Here is a 20,071-nt window from a genome sequence, read left to right on the forward strand (position 1 = left end):
AGGGATGTGTGCCTTCCGTCAGAAATATGCATGGAAGGCCTATTATGTGCCAGGACGTTGCTGGGTGCTAAAGGCAGAGCTCTGGAACAAAGCATGATGATCTCCGCCCTCCCAAAGTTGACAGGAGGGTAGGGAAGGCAGATGAGCACAGAAACCACAGGCAGGACTTCCAGATGCCCCAGGTGTGTGCAGCCCTCAGCTACCTTTTGCCCATTGAGGGCAGCTGGGCAGCTATCGGCATTCGTATTTTACAGATGAGGAAACTGAGGCTAGAGAGGATAGGATTGTGGTGTTTCCAGATGAGGAAATCATCAGGACAGAACCCAGAGTTTCAGCCTCTCATTACTCCTTCCATCTCTACAATTTGTAGGCTTCAAAGGGTTCTGGCAAGGATTCGTGTTTTCAGTTCCAGCTTGCTAAGGTCCTGGTGCTGCCTCTGGGCGCACTCAGCTTGCCCCAGGGACTCGAGCTGTTGGTGGGCCCTAGCACACTGCCCTTTTCAGCCCACAGTCCCCTTTCTCCTGAGTGCTTTTTTCCTGGTTCATTCTTACATCCTTCAGGGCTAGGCTCAGGCCCAACCCCTGCAAGAAGCCGCCCAGCTTCCCCTTTTGAAGTCAGTGCCCTTTCTCAGGAGACCTTGTTCAGTTTCTTCCTATGCCTGACACTCTCTTCGAGCACCGGTCTCCAGATTGGGTGTGAACTCCCCAGGGGCTAAGAAAATTTAGAGCTTCTATTTGTATGAGGCACTCCAGCCTGCAAAAGTCCCTGGATTCACCGCGGAGGGAAGAGGAGTGTTCCAGACACCGTTTGCCTGTCAAGGAAAGGGGAAGGTGATTTTCTCTCATTTGTATTTAAATTTAAGCTTTATCCCTTATCATTCATGTTTGTTTATATATGATTTATTCTGAATATGACATTATAGTGCACGAATTATAACATTTTAAATATATTTAACTTATAAGTAAATATAGTAATAGTAGAAATGTATTACCCCCAATTTAGTTTTACTACCAGATAAAATTTAAAATAAAGTTTGAAGATAACTGTGGGCCACATGAAGGCAAGTACTATGTCATATTCCTCCGCAAGTCCCGAAGGCCAGCCCAGGCCAGAAAGGTCAGCTCGGCCTCTGCCTGGGAGAGTGTGGGAGGCACCCCTGCAGGCCTGCAGGCCATCTCTCCCTCTTGCTGCAGGGTGCCACAGCCAGCTACCCTCAGCCCCCACCACACACCCACATGGTTGACCCCTTTGCAGCTGCTCCTGCCGCAGCCACTTGAGCCTGAGGGTCATCTGCTGCCTTGGGAGCTACAGAGCTGCCTGCCTCATGACTGCCCACCGTGAGTGGCCTGAGACTTGGCAGGCAGGCCCACAGGCTCAACTTGGCTCCCAGCCACAAACAGCCCATGTCCTGGCTCTGCCGGGAAGTGGGAGGGGATCCCTGAGCCCCAGAGGGGTTAGAACCAGTGCTTTGTGTGAGCTCCTGTGTGCCTGCGTCTCAGTGGTTTTTGCTGGAAGCTTGGGAGGGGGGAAGTGTGCAGGTCTGTGTGTAGGTGGCCGGCCTCAGCCCAGCCAGCAGCAATTTGATCCCCTCCCTTCTCTGGCCTCCAGATCTGAAAATAGAATAAGCGGGGAGCCAGGGTAAAGCCAGGATTAGTCACGCTTTCACCTTACGGCAACAGGAGCTCTGCTGGTCCTCTGTGGCCTCCTGGACTTGCCCCACCTGTTCTGCCCTCGCTGGCCCTTACCCCCGCAGCAGGCTTTGTTCTGGGCACTGGGAGGGCAGAGAATGTTGAGACGTGACCGACTCCCACGAAGCGCCTCGGAGGACAGTACCCATGCGCAAACTTGCTCACGTGCACCAGTCAGAATAGATGGTTCTGAGCTCTTGCGTGAATTAGCTCCTGTCATCCTCACAACAACTCGTGTGGAAAGGTACAATTAGTGTCTCCATTTTGAAGGTGAGGGAACTAGGGCTCAAAGGTACCCAGCTAGTAAGTGATGGGCACGTCTATGATTTGACCTCAGCTCTTGGCCTAACAGTGGCTGTCCCTATATCTGAACTGCAGAAGAAAATTTGCTATTCCTGGGGTGGATGCATCAGCAGGAGGCGTTTCCATCTGGTTGGTTCCTGTCCTAAGGACCAAATTTTCATGGCAAGAAGAGCATTAGAGGTGCTTTATGTTTTATTTCCATTCATCCTGCGGCAAGGCCCCTTAGGACCATAAGTCTGGAACTTTGATTAGATCCCTAACCTGCCAGGATGACTGGGGCTCAGAGGGCATCTGCTAGAAAAGTTACCCAGAGAGGCTCAGTGATGCTCCTCTGTCTCTTTTGGGGCAAAGTTGGGACCAGTCCCAGGTCCCCCCAGTTCCTGCCTATGGCTTCCCTGTGTGCAGTTGCCTCCATCTCAACTCCCCAAAAGGAAGCAAATCTCGAGTCATTTGCCTTGAGAGCCAACTCAGAATAGTTCCTTCCCACTTGGCATTGCTAAGTCTGGGATTAAACATAGCATTCAAAGTTTTGTTCTCATTGTCTTTTTTCCCTTTTGGTGGGTTGGGTTTTGCTTTGAATCTATAAACCATTGGGGATCTTCGAAGACCAGCACATGCCATGTGTGTCACAAAGCCCAGCCTGGCTTCCCCTCCAGAAGTGATATCTGCCTCCTGGGCTCCATCCCATGTGCCCTGTGTTCAGTCCTGGATGAGTGAGTCTTATCTCACCATTTACACACACACAGACACACAGACACACAGACACACACACCCATGAAAACCAGATTGTACACCATTTGAAATGAGCATCACGTCTTACTCATCTTTGTGCTCTTAAGAGTATTCACATAATAGTTGCTCAGGAGATGACGGGGGGAGAGAGGAAAAAGTGAGAAAAGACAGAGGAGAGGCTTCTGTCCAGGAGGGGACCTCTTTGGGCTCCTCCAAATTGCTAGCAAACGTGAAGAAGACGGTCTGGAGGCCCCGGTGTGGTTACTCTCCTTCCCCAAAAGGGCAGAGCTTGCCCCAGGGCTGGTGTCTCCAGGTGGCTTAGGCAGTGACTAGGAAGAGGCCCCGGGTATCTGTACCAGCCTTGACTGACCACAGGGAATGCTGGAGTCCCCCAGGAGTCAGCCTTTATATTCACCTTGTCCCAGATCCCCTAAACTGGCCTGGAGCCCAAGGCTGCCTGCAAAGCCCCAGTCATGATGTAGCCCTGTTCCCCATGGCTGCAAAGGTGCTGCCAGGGTCTTTTGCATCCTTCGTTTGCCTGTTTCTGCTGCTGGTTCAGTGCTGGCAGCCAGTGTTTCTGTCATAATTACTGTCCAACATCTACTGAGTGCTTATTAGCACTGTTCTAAGTGTTTTACAAATATTGATTTACTTATTCCAATAATTCCCCATAAGGAAAGTACTATGATTATCTCCTTTTTATAACTGGGGAAACTGAGGCACTAACAAACTCAAGATCATGGAACCAGCAGGTGGCAGCCAGAATTAGGACCCAGACACTCTAGAGCTTGGCTCCCGGCCCAGGCAACTTTAAGGTGGGTGCCTAGCCCCCCTCTCCTTACCCACGGGCCACAACTCCTAGCCTGTGCACCAAGAAAAGTCAAGAGGCTTCCCTGCAACTACAAGGATAGCTCATTACCACTTGGGAAAACACCCCCAGAACCAGGCAGAAAACACTCTCCCATTTTTCAGGGAGGTGCTGTCTCCATTTCCCACAGTCGAGTCAGGTGTGGGTAGGGTGGGGGGCCTGGCTTGTATTTGCAGGTCTCTCTGAGCATGGCCCCTCCATCTGTGGGTACACACAGAAATAACCCTGAAAAGGGTTAACTCGGCTGGTCTCTGGTATGCTGTGAGGGACACACGGTGATACTTTGAAACTATCAATGTAAATAAAGTGCGAGAGGCAAAGGGAGTTACCCGCACATGGCAGAGGCAGGATGGCAGTGCATGACCCCTGGCTCTCAGAATGGATGGTCGGTGCATCCCGTTTCACTCTGAGCCCTCTTCTCAGCCAGTGTGGTCCTAGCTCTGCTACTCACGGGGGTGTCTCTGGACAGGGCCCTGCCCTCTGGGCAGTAAGCCTATTGGCAAAGTTCAAACTGGAGAGGCAGAGAGACCAGCATCCAGGTCCCTTCCCCACTTACCCTCTGCACCATCTGGAGCAAGTTCCTTGGCCTCTTTGAGCCTCAGTTTCCTCCTCTTTAAGTTGGGAATAATAGTGGTACCTATTTTGTGGAGTTCTTATGAAGACTGGATGGCTGTCACTTGTAGAAAGGAAGCAACCAGCACATAAGGAGCATCTCATATAGAGGAGCTGCTGCTACCTTGAAAAGTGTCCATGTCACAGCTTTCAAAGCCTTTTAGGATTGCAGTGTCTGTCGTCTCCGAGCAGAGATTGTGATTTCATTCACAAAGGTAGGATGCCCAGAGAGGCACAGGGGCTTGTCCAAGGACAAGAGTTGGTCCATGGCAGAGCCTGCCACGGCCTCCTGGTCCCCCTGCCCCCTCTTCTATTAGACCTGTAACCCTCCTACCCCACCCACTTTGCCTGTGTTGAGCAGGTCTCAGGAGGCTGCTGTGGAAAGCAGGAAGAGGCAGGCATCTGTGCGGGATGTTAAAAGCCGTCCCTGCTGCTCCACTGGTTCCAGGCAACAGTTCTGAACCCTTCTGTGCCAGGAACCCCTGTGCCAGGAACCCCTGTGGATCCATCAGCTGGTGAAGCCCTGGACTTCTGCTCTTATATGAATAAAATAAAATAACATAGGGTTAAAAAGGAAACCAATTATATCGAAACATAGCTTCTAAAATGTTTTTTAAAAACGATATGCTGTAGTAATATGCCCACTTTATTTGTATATTAAATAGAAAGATCTAGTGGCTGGTCTAATATCAACTATGATTATATTTTATTTTTTAAATTTTTCCCTACCTTTAAGGAGGTATGATTGACAAATAAAAATTGTTTATATTAAGATATTCAATGTGATGTTTAGATATACATATACATTGTGAAATAATTACCACAATCAAGCTAATAACATTCATTACCTCACACATAGTAACCATTTGTATGAGTTGGGAACACTGGAGATCTCCCTACTTTCTTAGCAAATTTCAAGTCTATAATACATTATTAGTAGCTATAGTCACCATGCTGATCTAGAACTTAGATTTCCAGAACTTACTCATCTTATAAATGAAAATTTGTACCCTTTGACCAATATCTCCCCATTTCCTCCACCTGCCAGCCCCTGGTGACCATTCTTCTCTGTGCTTCTGTGAGTTTGACTTTTTTAGATTCCACATATGAGTGAGATTGTATAATATATGTCTTTCTGTGTTTGGCTTATTTCACATAGTATAATGTCCCATAGGATTTCCTTCTCTTTTAAGGTTGAATAATATTCTACTGTATATACATACCACATTTTCTTTATTCATCCATCAATAGACACTCAAATTCTTCCTGTGTCTTGGCTACTGTGAATAATGCTGCAATGAACATAGAGTGTGGAATTCCCTTCAAGATAGTGATTTTGTTTCTTTTGGATAAATACCCAGAAGAGGGATTGCTGGATCATAAGATAGTTTTAATTTTAATTTTTTGAGGAGGCTCTGTACTGTTTTCTGTAGTGGTTGTACAAATTTACACTCCTACCAACAGCATACAAGGGTTGCCTTTTTTCCACATCTTTGCCAACATTTGTATCTTTCAACTTTTTGATAATAGTCATCCTAACGGGTGTAAAGTGTTATTTATTGTGGTTTTGATTTACATTTCCCTAATGATTAGTGATGTTGAGCGTCTTTTCATGTACCTATTGGCCATTTGTAGTTCTTTGGGAAAATGTCTATTCAGGTCCTTTGCCCATTTTTAGTTAGATTATTTTGTTGTTTTCCCCCCAATTTTTTTTAAACTATTGAGTTCTATGAATTTCTTATATTTTTTTGAATATTGTCATATATATCCAAGTGTATGGCTATATCAGACATGCACTTACAGGACAAATGCTTTACAAATATTCTCTTCCATTCCATAGGTTGCCTTTTCATTTTGTTGATTGTTTACTTTGTTGTGCAAAACCTTTTTGACTGATATAGTCCTACTTCTTTATATCTGCTTTTGTTGTCTGTGCTTTTGGTATCAAATCCAAAAAATTGTTACCAACACCAATATCAAGGATATTTTTCCTATCTTTTTTTCTAGGACTTTACAATTTCAGGTCTAATGTTTGAGTTGATATTGTGTATGGTGTGAAATAAAGGTTCAGTTTCATTCTTTTTCATGAGGACGTGCCATTTTCCCAACACCATTTATTAAAGAGACTGTTGTTTCCCCATTGTGTATTCTTGCACTTTTGTCAAAGATTAGTTGACTTTATACACGTGTGTTTATTTCTGGGCTGTCTATTCTATTCCATTAGTCTATGTGTCTGTTTTTATGAGAGCACTGTACTACTTTGATTAACATAACTTTGTAATATAGTTTGAAATCAGGAAGTGTGATTTGTTCTTGCATAAGATTGCTTTAGCTATTTGCGGTCTTTTGTATAATTTTAGGATATTTTCTGTATATTTGTGAAAAATATCATTGGAATTTTGATAAAGATTGCTTTGAATTTGTAGATCACTGGGTAGTATGGACATTTGTACAATATTCTTCTGATCCCTAAGTTTGTTGTTTTTTGTTTTTTATGGTATTGTGAATGAGATTTTGTAAAATTTCTTTTTCAGGTAGTTCATTGTTAGTGTCTAGAACTACAACTGATTTTGTAGATTGATCTTTGTATCCTGTAACTTTCTTATTTTTTAACAATTTTTAGAATTAGTTTCTTAGTTTTAACAATTTTGCGGGTGAGCTCTTTAGGATATTCTGTATGTAAGATCATGCCATCTGCAAATAGTGACAATTTTACATCTTTTCCGATTTAGATGCCTTTTATTTATTTATTTTCTAATCTGATTTTTCTAGCTAGGACTTTTAGTACTGTGTTGAATAGAAGTGACAAAAGTGGGCATCCTGTCTTGTTCCTGATTTTAAAGTAAAAGCTTTTTTTTTTTTTTTTTAATTTTACTTATTTATTCTTAGAGAGGGAAAGAGAGGGAAAAAGGGAGAGAAACATCAGTATGTGGTTGCCTCTCATGCACACTTTACTGGGCACCTGGCCCACAACCCAGGCATGTGCTCTAGACTAGAAGTTGAACCAGTGACCCTTTGGTTCACAGGCCAACACTCAATCCACTGAGCCACACCATCCAGGGCAGAAAGCTTTTAGCTTTTTACCATTGAGTATGGTGTGAGGTATGGGCTTGTCATAGATGCCCTCTGCTGTATTAAGGTACATTTCTCCTATACCCATTTTCTGAGAGTTTTTATCATGAAAGGATATTCAGTTTTGTCAAATGCTTTTTTTTCCTGCATCTATTGAGATGGTCATATGACTTTTATCCCTAATTCTGTTAATGTGGTGTGTCACATTTATTGGTTTGCATATGTGGAAACACCTTTGCATTCCAGGGATAAATCCCACTTGATCATGATGTAGGATTCTTTTCATGTGCTATTGAATTCTGTTTGCTAGTATTTTATTGGGAATTTTTGCATCTATATTCATCAGGGATATTGTCCTGTAATTTTCTTTTCTTACAGTGTTCTTATTTTGGATATCAAGATAATACTGACCTCACAAAATGAGCTTGGAAGTGCTCCATCCTGTTCAGTTTTTGAAAATAGTTTGAGAATGACTGGCATTAATTCTTTAAATATTTTGTAGAATTTACCAGTGAGTTATCCATCCAGTTCTGGACTTTTTCTTCGGGAGATTTTAAATTACTGATTCAATATTCTTACTCATTATTTGCCTGTCAGAATTTGTTTCTTAATGATCTAGTCCTGGTAGATTGTTTTTAGGAATTTATCTATTTCTTCTGGGTTATCCAATTCATTGGCATATAATTGTTCATAATAGTCTCTTATGTTACTTTGTATTTCTGTACTATCAGTAGTAATTTCTCCTATTTTATTTATTTCCTATTTTTAGTCTCACTAAAGATTTGTAATTTTGTTTATCTTTTCAAAACAAGATGTCTTAGTTTTGTTGACTTTTTTCTATTGTGTTTCTAGCTTATATTTCATTTATTTCCACTCTGATCTTTTTGTTTCTTTCCTCTGCTAACTTTGGATTTAGTTTGGTCTTTATCTAGTTCCCTGAAGTGTAAAGTTAGGTTGTTTGAGATATTTTTTCTTAATTAGGCTATTAATATCCCTCTCAGAACTGCTTTGCTGTATCACAAAAGTTTTGGTTTCTATTTTCACTTGTTTCAGATTTTTCTTTTTATTTCCCTTTGTTTTCTTCTTTCACTCATTGGTTGTTCAGGGTGTATGTTTAATTTCAACATAATTGTGAAATTTTCAGTTTTCTTCCTGTTACTGATTTATAGTTTCATGCTGTTGTGGTCAGAAAAGTTATTTGATATGATTCCAGCCTCCTTGAATTTGTTAAGATGTTTTATGATCTAACATATGATCTGTCCTGGTGAATGTTCCATGTACACATGAGGAAGCTACAAGGCTGTCTAAAGTTTCCATACTGATTTTCTGTCTTTATATATTTAGATGCTCCTATTTATATATTTATATATCTATATATATCTAGATGCTCTATATATTTAGATGATCCTATTTACAATGATTTTAAATTAGTGATGAACTGAAGCAATATTTGGAAAACTTTCACGATTTGTGCTACCACATTGGTCAGTATAGATGACAAAATCACTGTGACTACTGCTGTGGCTTTTGCTTACATTTGTGCATAAAGGAAATAGCAAATTTCAGTAAGAACATGGTGATAATTAAAATACAATTTTTCCCAATAATTTTACTATCAACTCTTGGTCCAAGTCCAGGGTTTCTTCCATGTCCACTCATACCTCAGGCTCAGTGAAGGAGATCCCAGGGCACCCATCCAATCTCAGGATCCTATTCAGTGTCCTGACCAACTCCCCCTTCCCCCCCAGAGAGTGGGATTTCATTATTTATTAATTCATTCAGCAAATACTGAGCAACAGCCTTGTGGCAAATGGTGAGATCCAGAGTCAAATAAGGTAAGGTCTTTGTGTTCAAGCTACTCAACATCTACTTAAGGAAGAGTATCAGAGATGTGATTCCAAAATGTACAATGTAAACAAGCAGAGGAACATGTCTACCCTTCCTGGTGATCAAGGCTAACACCCAAAAATGGTGAGGTTGGGGTTTAACTATGGATAGTAACATTGTCTATCACATAATTCTTTTGAAAATAACCATGGTGTCGCACAGTATGATCGTGAAAATTGCATACCCTTCTTTCTCAGCACTCTTACTCTTGCACATTTGTCCCAAAGAAGTAATTTAGCAGGAAGGACAAAGGGTAGGGGGCAGAAGTCCTTCCTTCCCTCTCTTCCTCCTGAACGTGCATACTCCTCAGGAAGGAGCTTGGTCTCGTTCAGCTTATCTCCCCATGCTGGCATATGCCAGCACTCACGAAGGCCTGTTGGGTGAATGTTTGACCACCATGCAGCTACAGTGAACGAAAGACAGAGGTTATAGGAAGGACAGTCCAGGAGCCCTGCATTGACCAGGTTCCTCTTTTCTCTTCTAGCCAACAAAATCCCGGAAGAGATGGACAAGCCACTGATCAGCCGCCGCTTGGTGGACAGTGATGGCAGCCTGGCCGAGGCCTCTAATGAGACCCCCAAAGTGGGCATCCTGGGTAGTGGGGACTTTGCCCGCTCTCTGGCCACATGCCTGGTGAGGTCTGGCTTCAGTGTGGTGGTGGGAAGCCGCAACCCCAAACGCATAGTTGGGCTGTTCCCATCATCAGCACAAGTGACTTTCCAGGCCGAGGCAGTAGGCTCCCCTGAGGTCATCTTTGTGGCCACGTTCCGGGAGCACTACTCCTCACTGTGTGTTCTCAGTGACCAGCTGGCTGGCAAGATCTTGGTGGATGTGAGCAATCCCACTGAGCAGGAGCACCTTCAACATCGTGACTCCAATGCTGAATACCTGGCCTCCCTCTTCCCCACCTGCACCGTGGTCAAGGCCTTCAATGTCATCTCAGCCTGGACCCTGCAGGCTGGCCCGAGGGATGGGAACAGACAGGTGGGTGCTGGGGGAATAACAGCCATCATCATAGTAAATATAAATGGCTAATTTTCCTTGAGGACCCTCAGATTATGAAGCTCTTTGTGCTCATTGTCTCAGCTCATTCCACATCACTGCAAAGTTCTGTTTTATGGAGGAGGGATTTGATTTTCATGAACTTCCTCCAAGTCCCACAGTTGGTGAGCTGGGATTTAAACCCAGCGCCTATGAATACAAATCTGAACTTCATATTCTTTCTTCTATAGTACCTTAGTTACCTAGGGGGCAGGGAGGAAAAGGTTGATGGTTTTTTTATGATTAGAGTCAAGAAAAGAACAAACTTTGCTTCTAGAATTGGACTCAGAATAGAGAAAGTAACACACTTAAGTGCCAAGCCAAGCATATGTGTCCCAAGTTTTCATCTGTTTATTCCAAGAGCTTCCAAGGAATGAGTAGATTTCTCAAAATAGTCAATAGCAGGTTTTTCTGAGGGTGGAAAATGGCTCCAGAGAATGGCCGGAGCTGCATACAGTTCTTGACAGGAGCTCTGACCAAGTCAAGGTGGTTTTGAATATCAAGAGCCCAAACATTTTTCTGGAGGAATGAACCAGGATCCATATGTGTGTGAGAACTTCCAATGAGTTCAGCCCAGGTGCGTCCTCTACATAGCTCCGCGCCAGGCTGTGCGAGAGCACACAGGTGCCTGGACATCCCTGTCTGCAGGGTCCTATACGCAGCCTGCATTATAGGGTTTCCATGTGTGGACAGGTCAGAAACAGTGGGTAAGTGTTAGGTGGAGAGGTCTGGAGGGAAGAGAACTAGTGGCTGGCTGGGGAAGACTTTGAGGTTGACCTAGGCATTGGCCTACATCATGTTGTTACATAGAGGGAGCAGCAGGGCATTCCAGGCTGAGGAAACAACCTGCAAAAGCACAGACCTCAGTTTTCTCACCTGAAAAATTGGGACAATAGTACCTATCTATAGGCCTGTGGCAGGGCTGAGGGATAGCAAATCAGTACACAGTACGTGTTGGGTCAGTGTTTGAAGACGAGACTGACCATAGCAGTACCAGCAAGGCCCATGGAGGGAAGCAGTGGACTATGAGGCTCGGGGCTGGCTTGTGGAAGACCTTGTGTATTGGCTGACAGCCACAGGGGGCTGAGGAACATGATCCAAAGAGACATTTCTGGACTGAGGGATAGAAATGCACTCATAGCTACATGTAAAGAGACCAGTTGCTGAATGACACCGCAGGGCAGACCACAGTCCTAAAAACACCTATTCCAGGGGCCCATAGGGGCTACCTAGGTGGAGGCTGATGGTAATGAACTTGACAGAATGGTCACTGCTAGGTGAGCCCCGGGTGGTCTTCTTGAGTAGAGAGCATTGCTGGGCCGAGTCTGGAAGACCCCAAGGGAGCAAGGAAATACCCCTGCCCTAGGAGTCAGAGCCACCTCTGCTCTCAGCTATACCATTAGTTGGGGCAGCCTAGCCTCGGTTTTTCAGCTGCACAGTGAAGAGTTTGGCCCTGATGTTCTCTGAGGCCTTGCCCACCCCAGTGGCCTATTTGATTCCCCTTCTTCCTCCCCCAGGTACCCATCTGTAGTGATCAGCCAGAAGCCAAGCGTGTTGTCTCAGAGCTGGCACACGCCATGGGCTTCATGCCTGTGGACATGGGGTCCCTGGCCTCAGCCCGGGAGGTGGAGGCCATGCCTCTGCACCTCCTCCCAAGCTGGAAGGTGCCTACCATCCTGGCCCTGTGGCTCTTCATCTTCTTCTACGCCTACAATTTTATCCGGGATGTACTGCAGCCCTACGTGCAGGAGGGCAAGAACAAGTTCTACAAGCTCCCCCTGTCTGTGGTCAACACGACACTGCCATGCGTTGCCTATGTGCTGCTGTCACTGGTCTACCTGCCTGGCACGCTGGCAGCCACCCTGCAGCTGTGGCGTGGCACCAAGTACCGCCGCTTCCCTGACTGGCTGGACCACTGGCTGCAGCACCGCAAGCAGATTGGCCTGCTCAGCTTCTTCTGCGCCTCCTTGCACGCCATCTACAGCGTCTGCCTGCCAGTGCGCCTCTCCTACCGCTATGACCTGGTCAACCTTGCCGTCAAGCAGGTACAGCCCACATCTATGCCCTGTACAAAGGCCAGCCATGCCTGTGGCTGTAGTCTGCCAGTCACTGTCTTGTCTTTGTCACTAGCCTGTGATTCTTCCCTGACTGGGAAGTGCCCATGTCCTGCACCCTAAGATTTTGAGTATCAGTGAACAAAATATGAAAATCCCTATATTCTTGAGCACTGCCCATGCAGGGGAGACTTAACCAAATACAGCAGTAAGTTATAGAGAGTTTTCAGAAGGTTGTGAGTGCTAAGGAGAAAAATCAAGCAGGGGAGAGCAGTTAAAGGGTGGTCAGGGGAGGCCTTGCTAAGGGGTGGTAGGTGAGCAAAGGCAGGAAGGTGGTGAGAGCGAGTCCACAACCAGAAGGAGAGCAGCAGAGGCCTTAATTGGGTGCTCCCTGGCACATGTGAGGATCGGCCAGGAGGCCATCTGCCTGGAGCCGAGCAAGGGGGAGAGGAGTGTGGCCTAACAGGTTGAAGCCAGACCAAGGATGCCTTGAAGGCTGAGGACAGGCTTCAGCCTTAGACTCAGTGAAATAGGGAGTCCTGATTAGAGGACTGATGGTCCATCCGATGCTTTAACTGGCTCACTCTGGGTGTTGGTGTAGAATAGACAATAGGGGTCAGAGGCAGATGCTGAGAGAACACCTCAGGGCTGTGTGGGAACCTGGATGTGAGGCAATGGAGGTTTAGAGTGGGGTGGGAGCTGTGGAGGGGTGGGAGCTGTGGAGCAGTGGGGTGGTATTGAAGCCAGAGTATTGCTTATGGACACAGGATTTGTCAAAGATGACTCCTAGATTTTGGCCTGAACACCTGGAGGAATGGTGTTGCCAGCAGCTGAGATGGGGAAGGCTGCAGGAGCAAGATTACTTTTTGGTGGGGGTAGTAATTTTTCACTCATTTAAGAAACCTGCATGCTGCTCTTTTGCCAGCAGGAGTCCGGTGAAATGGGTGGGCTTTCAGGCCAAGCCAGGTAGCAACAGGCAGCATCAGCTGGCAACTGTACGGACAAACAGGGCCCTGGTGCTCTCTTCTGGTTTACAAGCTCACAGGGCCGATTCTGAGTCCCGGACTCAGGTCTGCAAGTGACACTACCTTTCTGTGGTTTCCCTAACCTGCTTAGTTCCTCCAGTTCCCAGCCCCTGGACTGGTGTCCACTCCAGGACACTAGTTACCCAACAGAGTTTGGCCCAGGTGCCAGTAAGACACTTGACATCCACCCTCCTTTCTAGCCCCGATGGTCCCTGCAGTTTCTGTTCCAGCTTGGGAGAAGGCAGGGATTCCGGTGGGGCTGTGTCTTCCCCAGGTACAGCCACCATGAAACTGTCCCCTAAGTGGCTGGGCCATATCCCAGAGCAGGACTAGGAGGCCAGGTTGGGTCACTGCCTGTGAACCACAGACCTTAGCTGCTACTCATTCTCAGCTTCCCTCCTGGCAGCTTCTCAAACGCCCCTGTCTTTTCCCACCCACAGACAGCTGGCATCATGCATCTGTGGGCTTGGGCTTCCATAAGCAAAAGGGAGGACCCCAAACTTCAGGCAAAGAAGCAAGATACCTGCTGGAAATGAGAGGAAGGGGAAAAATAATAATCACAAACTTTTAAAAATAGCTTGCTGGTCTTTACATCCTCAGTGTGAATTCCTTTTTTTTTTTTTTTTATTTCTTTTTTAAAGATTTTACTTATTTTTAGAGAGAGGGGAAGGGCGGGAGAAAGAGAGGGAGAGAAACATCAGTGTGTGAGAGATACATCAATCAGTTGCCTCTCATGAGCCCCCAACTTAGTAACCTGGCCTGCGACCCAGGCATGTGCCCTGACTGGGAATCAAATCAGTGACTTTTGGGTTCATAGGCTGGTGCTCAATCCACTAAGCCATACCAGCCAGGGCCTCTGTGTGAATTCATTTGACCCTTATCTCATCCCTGTAAGCTAGATGCTGTACTACCCTCATTTTACATATGAGAAAATTGAGTCACAGAGAGGTTAAGTAACTTGACCAAAGTCATACAGCCAGTAATTGGAAGAACTGGGATTCAGGTCCAGTTGTTCTCCAGATCCGTGTTCATAGCCATGCTGCTTTCTGTAGGGGAAACAAATACAGATGAACAGTTAAGTGTATGATCCTAGAACTCAGGTCATTATCTCGTTCATTCACTGAGCATCTACTCTCCCAGGCCTTGGGGTCACAGAAGGAAATAAGACTAGACAGCCCTGTTCCTTCTCTGGCTGGAGTGGGGAGCCCTGGGGGGTCCGAAGGCCAGAGCCCTGAGCTCTTGTCCTCAAGCATCACTGATTGGAACAAAGACCTTGACCTTGAACAAGTCACAGCCCGCCCTTTTGTCCTCCGGATCCTGATGTATAGATTAAGGTCTCTCCTAGTGCTAAAGTTTTGATGCTCTTTGATGATACCGTCTTCTGTAAAGGGCAGCTCTGTATGGTTCCTTCGGGACTGGCATAGTGTTTGCTGCCCAGGAGGTGGCAGATCAGGACGGCAGGCATTTCAGGCAGTGGGTGGGGAAGAAGGTAATGCTCCTCCCTGCCAGAGCCCAAGGCAAACTCATGCTCCACTGCCCTCCCTTCTGATGGCCTTTCTCTAAATTCTCCACCCTGCCAAGGCTCTCTTTGATAGTATATGAACCCAGTGTTGCCAGAATGCAAATACCAGGGCATTGAGTGACACATGCCAGGTAATTTTCTCCAATTCCAAAGTTCCTTAGGACTGGAGGCCCCAGTGGAGGTTGCCAGGCAACCATCACTCCCACAGGACTGGATCACTCTCAGAGACAGCAAAGGCTTACCACGCAAAAGAGGCCTTAAACTTATTCTGCAGATTTCCAGAGGGCAGAGCCAGGGTTGATTGGGTATGTTGGGGAGGGGAGATGGTTAGGGGAAGATGGGGGATTAACACAGAGCAGAGAGGGCAGCCCAGAAGTGGTGAGTTGCCTTACCTGGAGGTGTTCAAACAGGTGCTGGATAGTCTGCAGATCAGCCTTGTCCTCAGGCTCTGAGACTGGGCAACTGAGGCTGTTCTGCATTCAGCCCCTAACAGCAGGGCTCTGGGTGCCTGATGTGTACTTTCCCATCCAGCCCTTGCGCTACCCTCGCGGGACCTCCTGTGGGTGAGTGCTCACCATCCTGGCTACCCTACTGGCCTTTGGGGAAAGGGATCATGTTAGCCAGGGTACAGGAGACTGCAGGGTTTCTTTCAAGCCCATGAGTCTGCAGACTTGGAGGCAGAGCTGTATTCCAGCTGTAGAGAAAATCTCTCTGACCATGTTTACTGACTGTATTATTATGGAAAATAAGTAATAATTGCACAGTGTTTTCTGATTTGTTTGTATGGTTCCCTAGAAATGTATTTCAAATCGATCAAAGAACATGTTTAACCAACAGTTTTCTTCTCCCCCTTACCCCAAATCCAGTCTAGGCTGTCAGAGAGACCTTTCTAAAACATATTTGATCATGTCACTGCTGCAAAGCCCTCTGAGGCCCCACTGCCCTTGGGTTAATGATAAAGTGTTCACGATGCAGCCTCCCTCTCTCCCAGCCACGTCCCCCCACAGTCCCCATGGCCTGTCACACTGGGTCCCATGCTGTTCTGTGAATGAGCTCCCCAGCCTGAGACACCTTGACAGCCTGACAAACTCCTGTTGTTCCTTCAAAACCCTTCTTCTGTTAAGCTCCTCAGTCTATCTCCCCCATGCTCCATGCTCACCTTCATAAAATGTACGTTGTCTACACTTTTAGGATTTTTCTTATGCAATACTTTGTACTCACTCATTTGCATGCATGTCTTCCTGCTGGCACAGTTCCGTCAATAGTTCTTCACCCACTGAGGCTCATGGCTTGTAACACAGATTCCTACTACATGTTCACTGAGTGGCTGATTGTTAACTTGGCCATCACAAAGCCAATATCAGGCATCTCTTAACAGGAGTACATGTAGAACTTGGAGCAAGAACCAGTCTAGCTGCCCAGTTCTCATCAGTAACAACAGCACCAACCACTCTCATTGATCACCTAGTATGTACTAGTCACATGCTACTTGTTCCACAAACATCCTCCTTTTAGTCCTTGCAACAGTACAGTGAGAAAAAGACAATGTTGCCATTAGTCAGGGTCCCATGACTGCCCTCAGGGCAAAGCTGGCATTGGAATCCAGGCTTTGAGACTGCGAGGCCATTCTCCCCCTACCTTGCCCCCCACTGCAGGCTGCCCCTTCTGCATCCTGCCTCCCCCTTCCTCTGAGTCGGCACCACTCTTCCCACCCATCACCCACCCTTGGAACATGGAGAGGGGCTGACATTGAAGTGCCTGCTAGCCCTCCTGGCCCTGGGTCCTTCAACATCTAACCTGCAACCTATGAGGAAAGGAAACCCCATGTGAACCCCAGCCAGCATTTCATCATCTGTTGATGAACAACACTCATCATTCTCAAGGTGGCCGCTTTGGTTAGCTCTAAACATGGGAGAATTACTAAGGGAATGGAGAGCTGCTAGATCTGTATTCCAGCCCTGTGTGACACTGGGCACTGGGGAGCCCTGAGTATAGCACTGGGGTTCAGTAGGTGCCTACTGAACCCCAGTGCTATACTCAGGGCTCCCCTTCACAGGCTATTGAAGGGAGCTGGATCCAGATCCTCAGGCAGGCTCCACCTTGAGGGAGCCATCCATTGCTCCCTCGCCACCCCTCTTCCCCAGGGCTCTCCGCTTTCCCAGCATCCCTGCAGAGTGGAAATATGAAAGGAAAAAAACAAGACATTTTGCAGGAAACTGTGTGGTGTGTGTATAATCATCCAAACTCTGATTTGTGACATTAAGTGCCTGATTTTACCAAAATGCAGAAGTAGTGACTAATAAAGTATACTTGAAGAACAAACAACTTGCAACAAGGAGATGACTGACTTTAGTGGTTACTAATGCTGTGAAGTTGTGAGTAAGACTTATTTAGGCTCTGTTACGCAGAAGCCATCTGCCCTCTGTGGGGTAATATCAGCCACCTTTCTAGCTGCTACTGACATTTGCTTGGTAGACTAGCAGAGTCATAGGATTTTAGACATGACTTCACCCAACTCTCTCATGTGGAGAAAAGGAAGCCCAGAGCCACAGATGACTCATGGTCAGGAGGAGAAGCTGGGTCCCTGGACTCCTGGTTCTTTTGAGCCTTAAAGACACCAAAATGAGCCAGTCCCCCCAAGTTAGAACAGAGGCAGTCATTTTTCTCAAAGTGCAGGAAAAGTACCCAATGGATGGCTTTTTCTCAGTTTTTTACACTTTATCTCATAAGCTTTCAACCTTGTTCAGCCCAATAGATTAACTTTTAATATTTTATCTGGTTACTGGGCTTAGTTATTTTTTCCTGCTGAAATACTTTCTCAAAAGCCTGTATGAGTCATTCTGTTTTGCAAAGCAGAGGCCTGCCTACCAAAGCATTGTCATATTTGCTAATGGAAATACTCCTCCTTGTCCTGCTGGTAGAATTAAAGTACCAGCATTTCATAGTGTTTCTCAGAGAACACCTTGACTTCCAGGAACTCTGCTACCTGGTCTAGTTTGGAAATGGTGGTTATAATGGAAGGACCTTTATAACTTCTTCCTCATGGGTGCACTGTATGTGTGAGTGTCTGTCAGCCTGGGAGGGGGCTCAGCTACAAAGACAACTCTGGGTGGTGAGGGAGGAGGTAGGAATCTCCAAGTCCACATCAGTCTCAGATCTATGTGTCCCTGGAGCTCAGTGGGGTGTCCCAAAGCTCTGTGAGGGCAGGTATCCTTGCTCTCTGCAGCCCAGGGCCTGGCACACAGTAGGTACTTTATAAATGCCCACTGGTATGCTTGGTGAGTGGATGTCAGTCTCTGTTGCCTGGCATTGGTAAGCTAAAGCCAAAGCTACATGCATCACACAGAAATGGGGATCTGGGTGGGAAAGTGGGAGCCTGAGGCTTTGTCTCGGGAACTGTTAGTGTCTGTGTGTCTTTGTGTGCCCTTGAGGGCGAGGCAGTGATGGGTGCTAGCTGAGGCACCAGGAAGGCAAAGGGTCCAGGAAGCAAGCAGGCAGCGCCAACGTGATACCATCTGGCTGACAGGATTCTAAGATAGGAGAGCTTCTCTCTCCCTTCTTTTGGGGATTTGGGGGCCAGAAAATCTAAGATATGGTCATGTTTGAAGGGTCTGTATGTCTTGTTGATTTCTCTTACTCTTACCTGGCTCATGTGACCAGTCTGGTTGACTGGCCCAGGCAGATCTGTGAAGGGAGGGAGCCCATGCCATTGGAGCCAGACTGCCGGATCCCAGCCCTGCCCTTTCCCATTTGAGTGTGACCATGGGGAAGGTGCTTCATCTTTTTGTCTCTTTTCCCTGTTCTGTAAAATAGGGATAAGAAGGACCTATACATTGGGAGGTGGTTGTGAGGATTAGATGATCTGATACTTGAAAAGAGCTTAGAACAGAGCCAGGCATCTGTCCTGTGTGGTGGAAATGTTAGCCATTACTCTGTCTTACATCTGAAGGTATTTGCTCGCCCACATCCCAGGGCACCCACCAGTACCCCAATGTTCATGATTTTCCTTCCATCCACATCAGGTTTTGACCAACAAGAGTCACCTCTGGGTTGAGGAAAATGTTTGGCGGATGGAGATATATCTCTCCCTGGGAGTCCTGGCCCTTGGCACGCTGTCCCTACTGGCTGTCACCTCGCTGCCATCCATTGCCAACTCGCTCAACTGGAGGGAGTTCAGCTTTGTTCAGGTAAAGGAGGTCCGCCTCTGTTAGTGAGGCTCAGCCTGGCCTTGCTTCACATTTCAGGGGCCAGTGCCTTCCCTTTGCACACTGCCTCAGTTGTGATGATCCGTACAACAGGGCTGCTAGGTCAGATGCGAGGGGATTCTAGGCCCTGAGGGCTCATCCGAGTCTCCCCACAAAGGGGCTGCCTGGGACAAGCTCATCCTTCTGACATCTGGGGAAGCCGGAGATAAGTGTGTGAAAAAATTAGACAACAGACCATTGAAGCCTGGATTAAATAGTATTGATTTCCATAATTTTTGAGCTTCCCGAACAAAATCTCATGATGTACCATCATTAGACATCTTACTGGTCTAGCTGGGAGTCAGTGAGCCAGTGAGGAGCCTAGCTAGCCACCCAGCACCCCCTTCTCAACCCAGCCCTGTTGGTCCTTTTCACCCCTTGATTTGGGCAGGGCACAAGGGTGGTGAACATGGGCATCACCAGTAGACGGGATGAAATGTAGCATTTCCCAAATGACACCATTCCTGTGAAAAACCCAGAGAAAAGGATGTCTGTGGTCTGATGAATTTTAGTAAAGATTTGTTTCCCTCAAGAGAGACACAGTGCACTTTGGCACATTGAAGATTCTAATGTCTGCAACAACAAACCTTGTTAACCAGAATTATCTGAGCATTAGCACTCTCTGCATTCCACAGAATATGCTTTGAGAAATGCTGCTAGTGACAAAAGGTTCTTTATGTGTTTATTCATTCAATAACTGACTATTGAGCACTTACTACATGCTAGCCATAGTGCTAGGCCTGAGATGTCATAGGGAACAAGGCAGGCGCCGCCACATTTCAATTACAGGGACCACGAGGGTGGACTTTTTTACGTTTCTTTGCCATCTGCCATTGTTCCCATACAGAGCCCCCCAGTGTTTGGTGGATTAACTCATCCCCTCCCATGGATGGGTGCTGGCTAGTACTGGATTCTCCCTCGCTATCATATCAGGGCAGAGAACAGCTATCATATCCACCCTCATTGTCAACAAAAATCTGTTGCAATCGTTTCTTTGCAGCAAAGAGAGAATACAGGATTCAG

At 46.5% G+C, this 20,071-nt stretch overlaps 1 protein-coding gene across 1 annotated transcript in view; it reads left to right on the forward strand.

Moving 5' to 3' along the window:
- The window catches only part of STEAP3 (STEAP3 metalloreductase), a 51,900-nt gene that overhangs the window by 15,282 nt on the left and 16,547 nt on the right, over positions 1-20,071 (forward strand). The window contains exons 2-4 of the mRNA XM_054575002.1: positions 9,647-10,146; positions 11,721-12,248; positions 18,827-18,991. Of these exons, the coding sequence (XP_054430977.1) occupies positions 9,667-10,146; positions 11,721-12,248; positions 18,827-18,991 (1,173 nt within the window). The 5' untranslated portion in view covers positions 9,647-9,666. The remainder of the gene's footprint in view (positions 1-9,646; positions 10,147-11,720; positions 12,249-18,826; positions 18,992-20,071) is intronic.

This window comes from Pteronotus mesoamericanus, unplaced genomic scaffold, assembly GCF_021234165.1.
Source record: "Pteronotus mesoamericanus isolate MK-2021 breed Mesoamerican mustached bat unplaced genomic scaffold, CSHL_Meso_final contig_27, whole genome shotgun sequence".
In the NCBI taxonomy this organism is placed as follows: domain Eukaryota; kingdom Metazoa; phylum Chordata; class Mammalia; order Chiroptera; family Mormoopidae; genus Pteronotus; species Pteronotus mesoamericanus.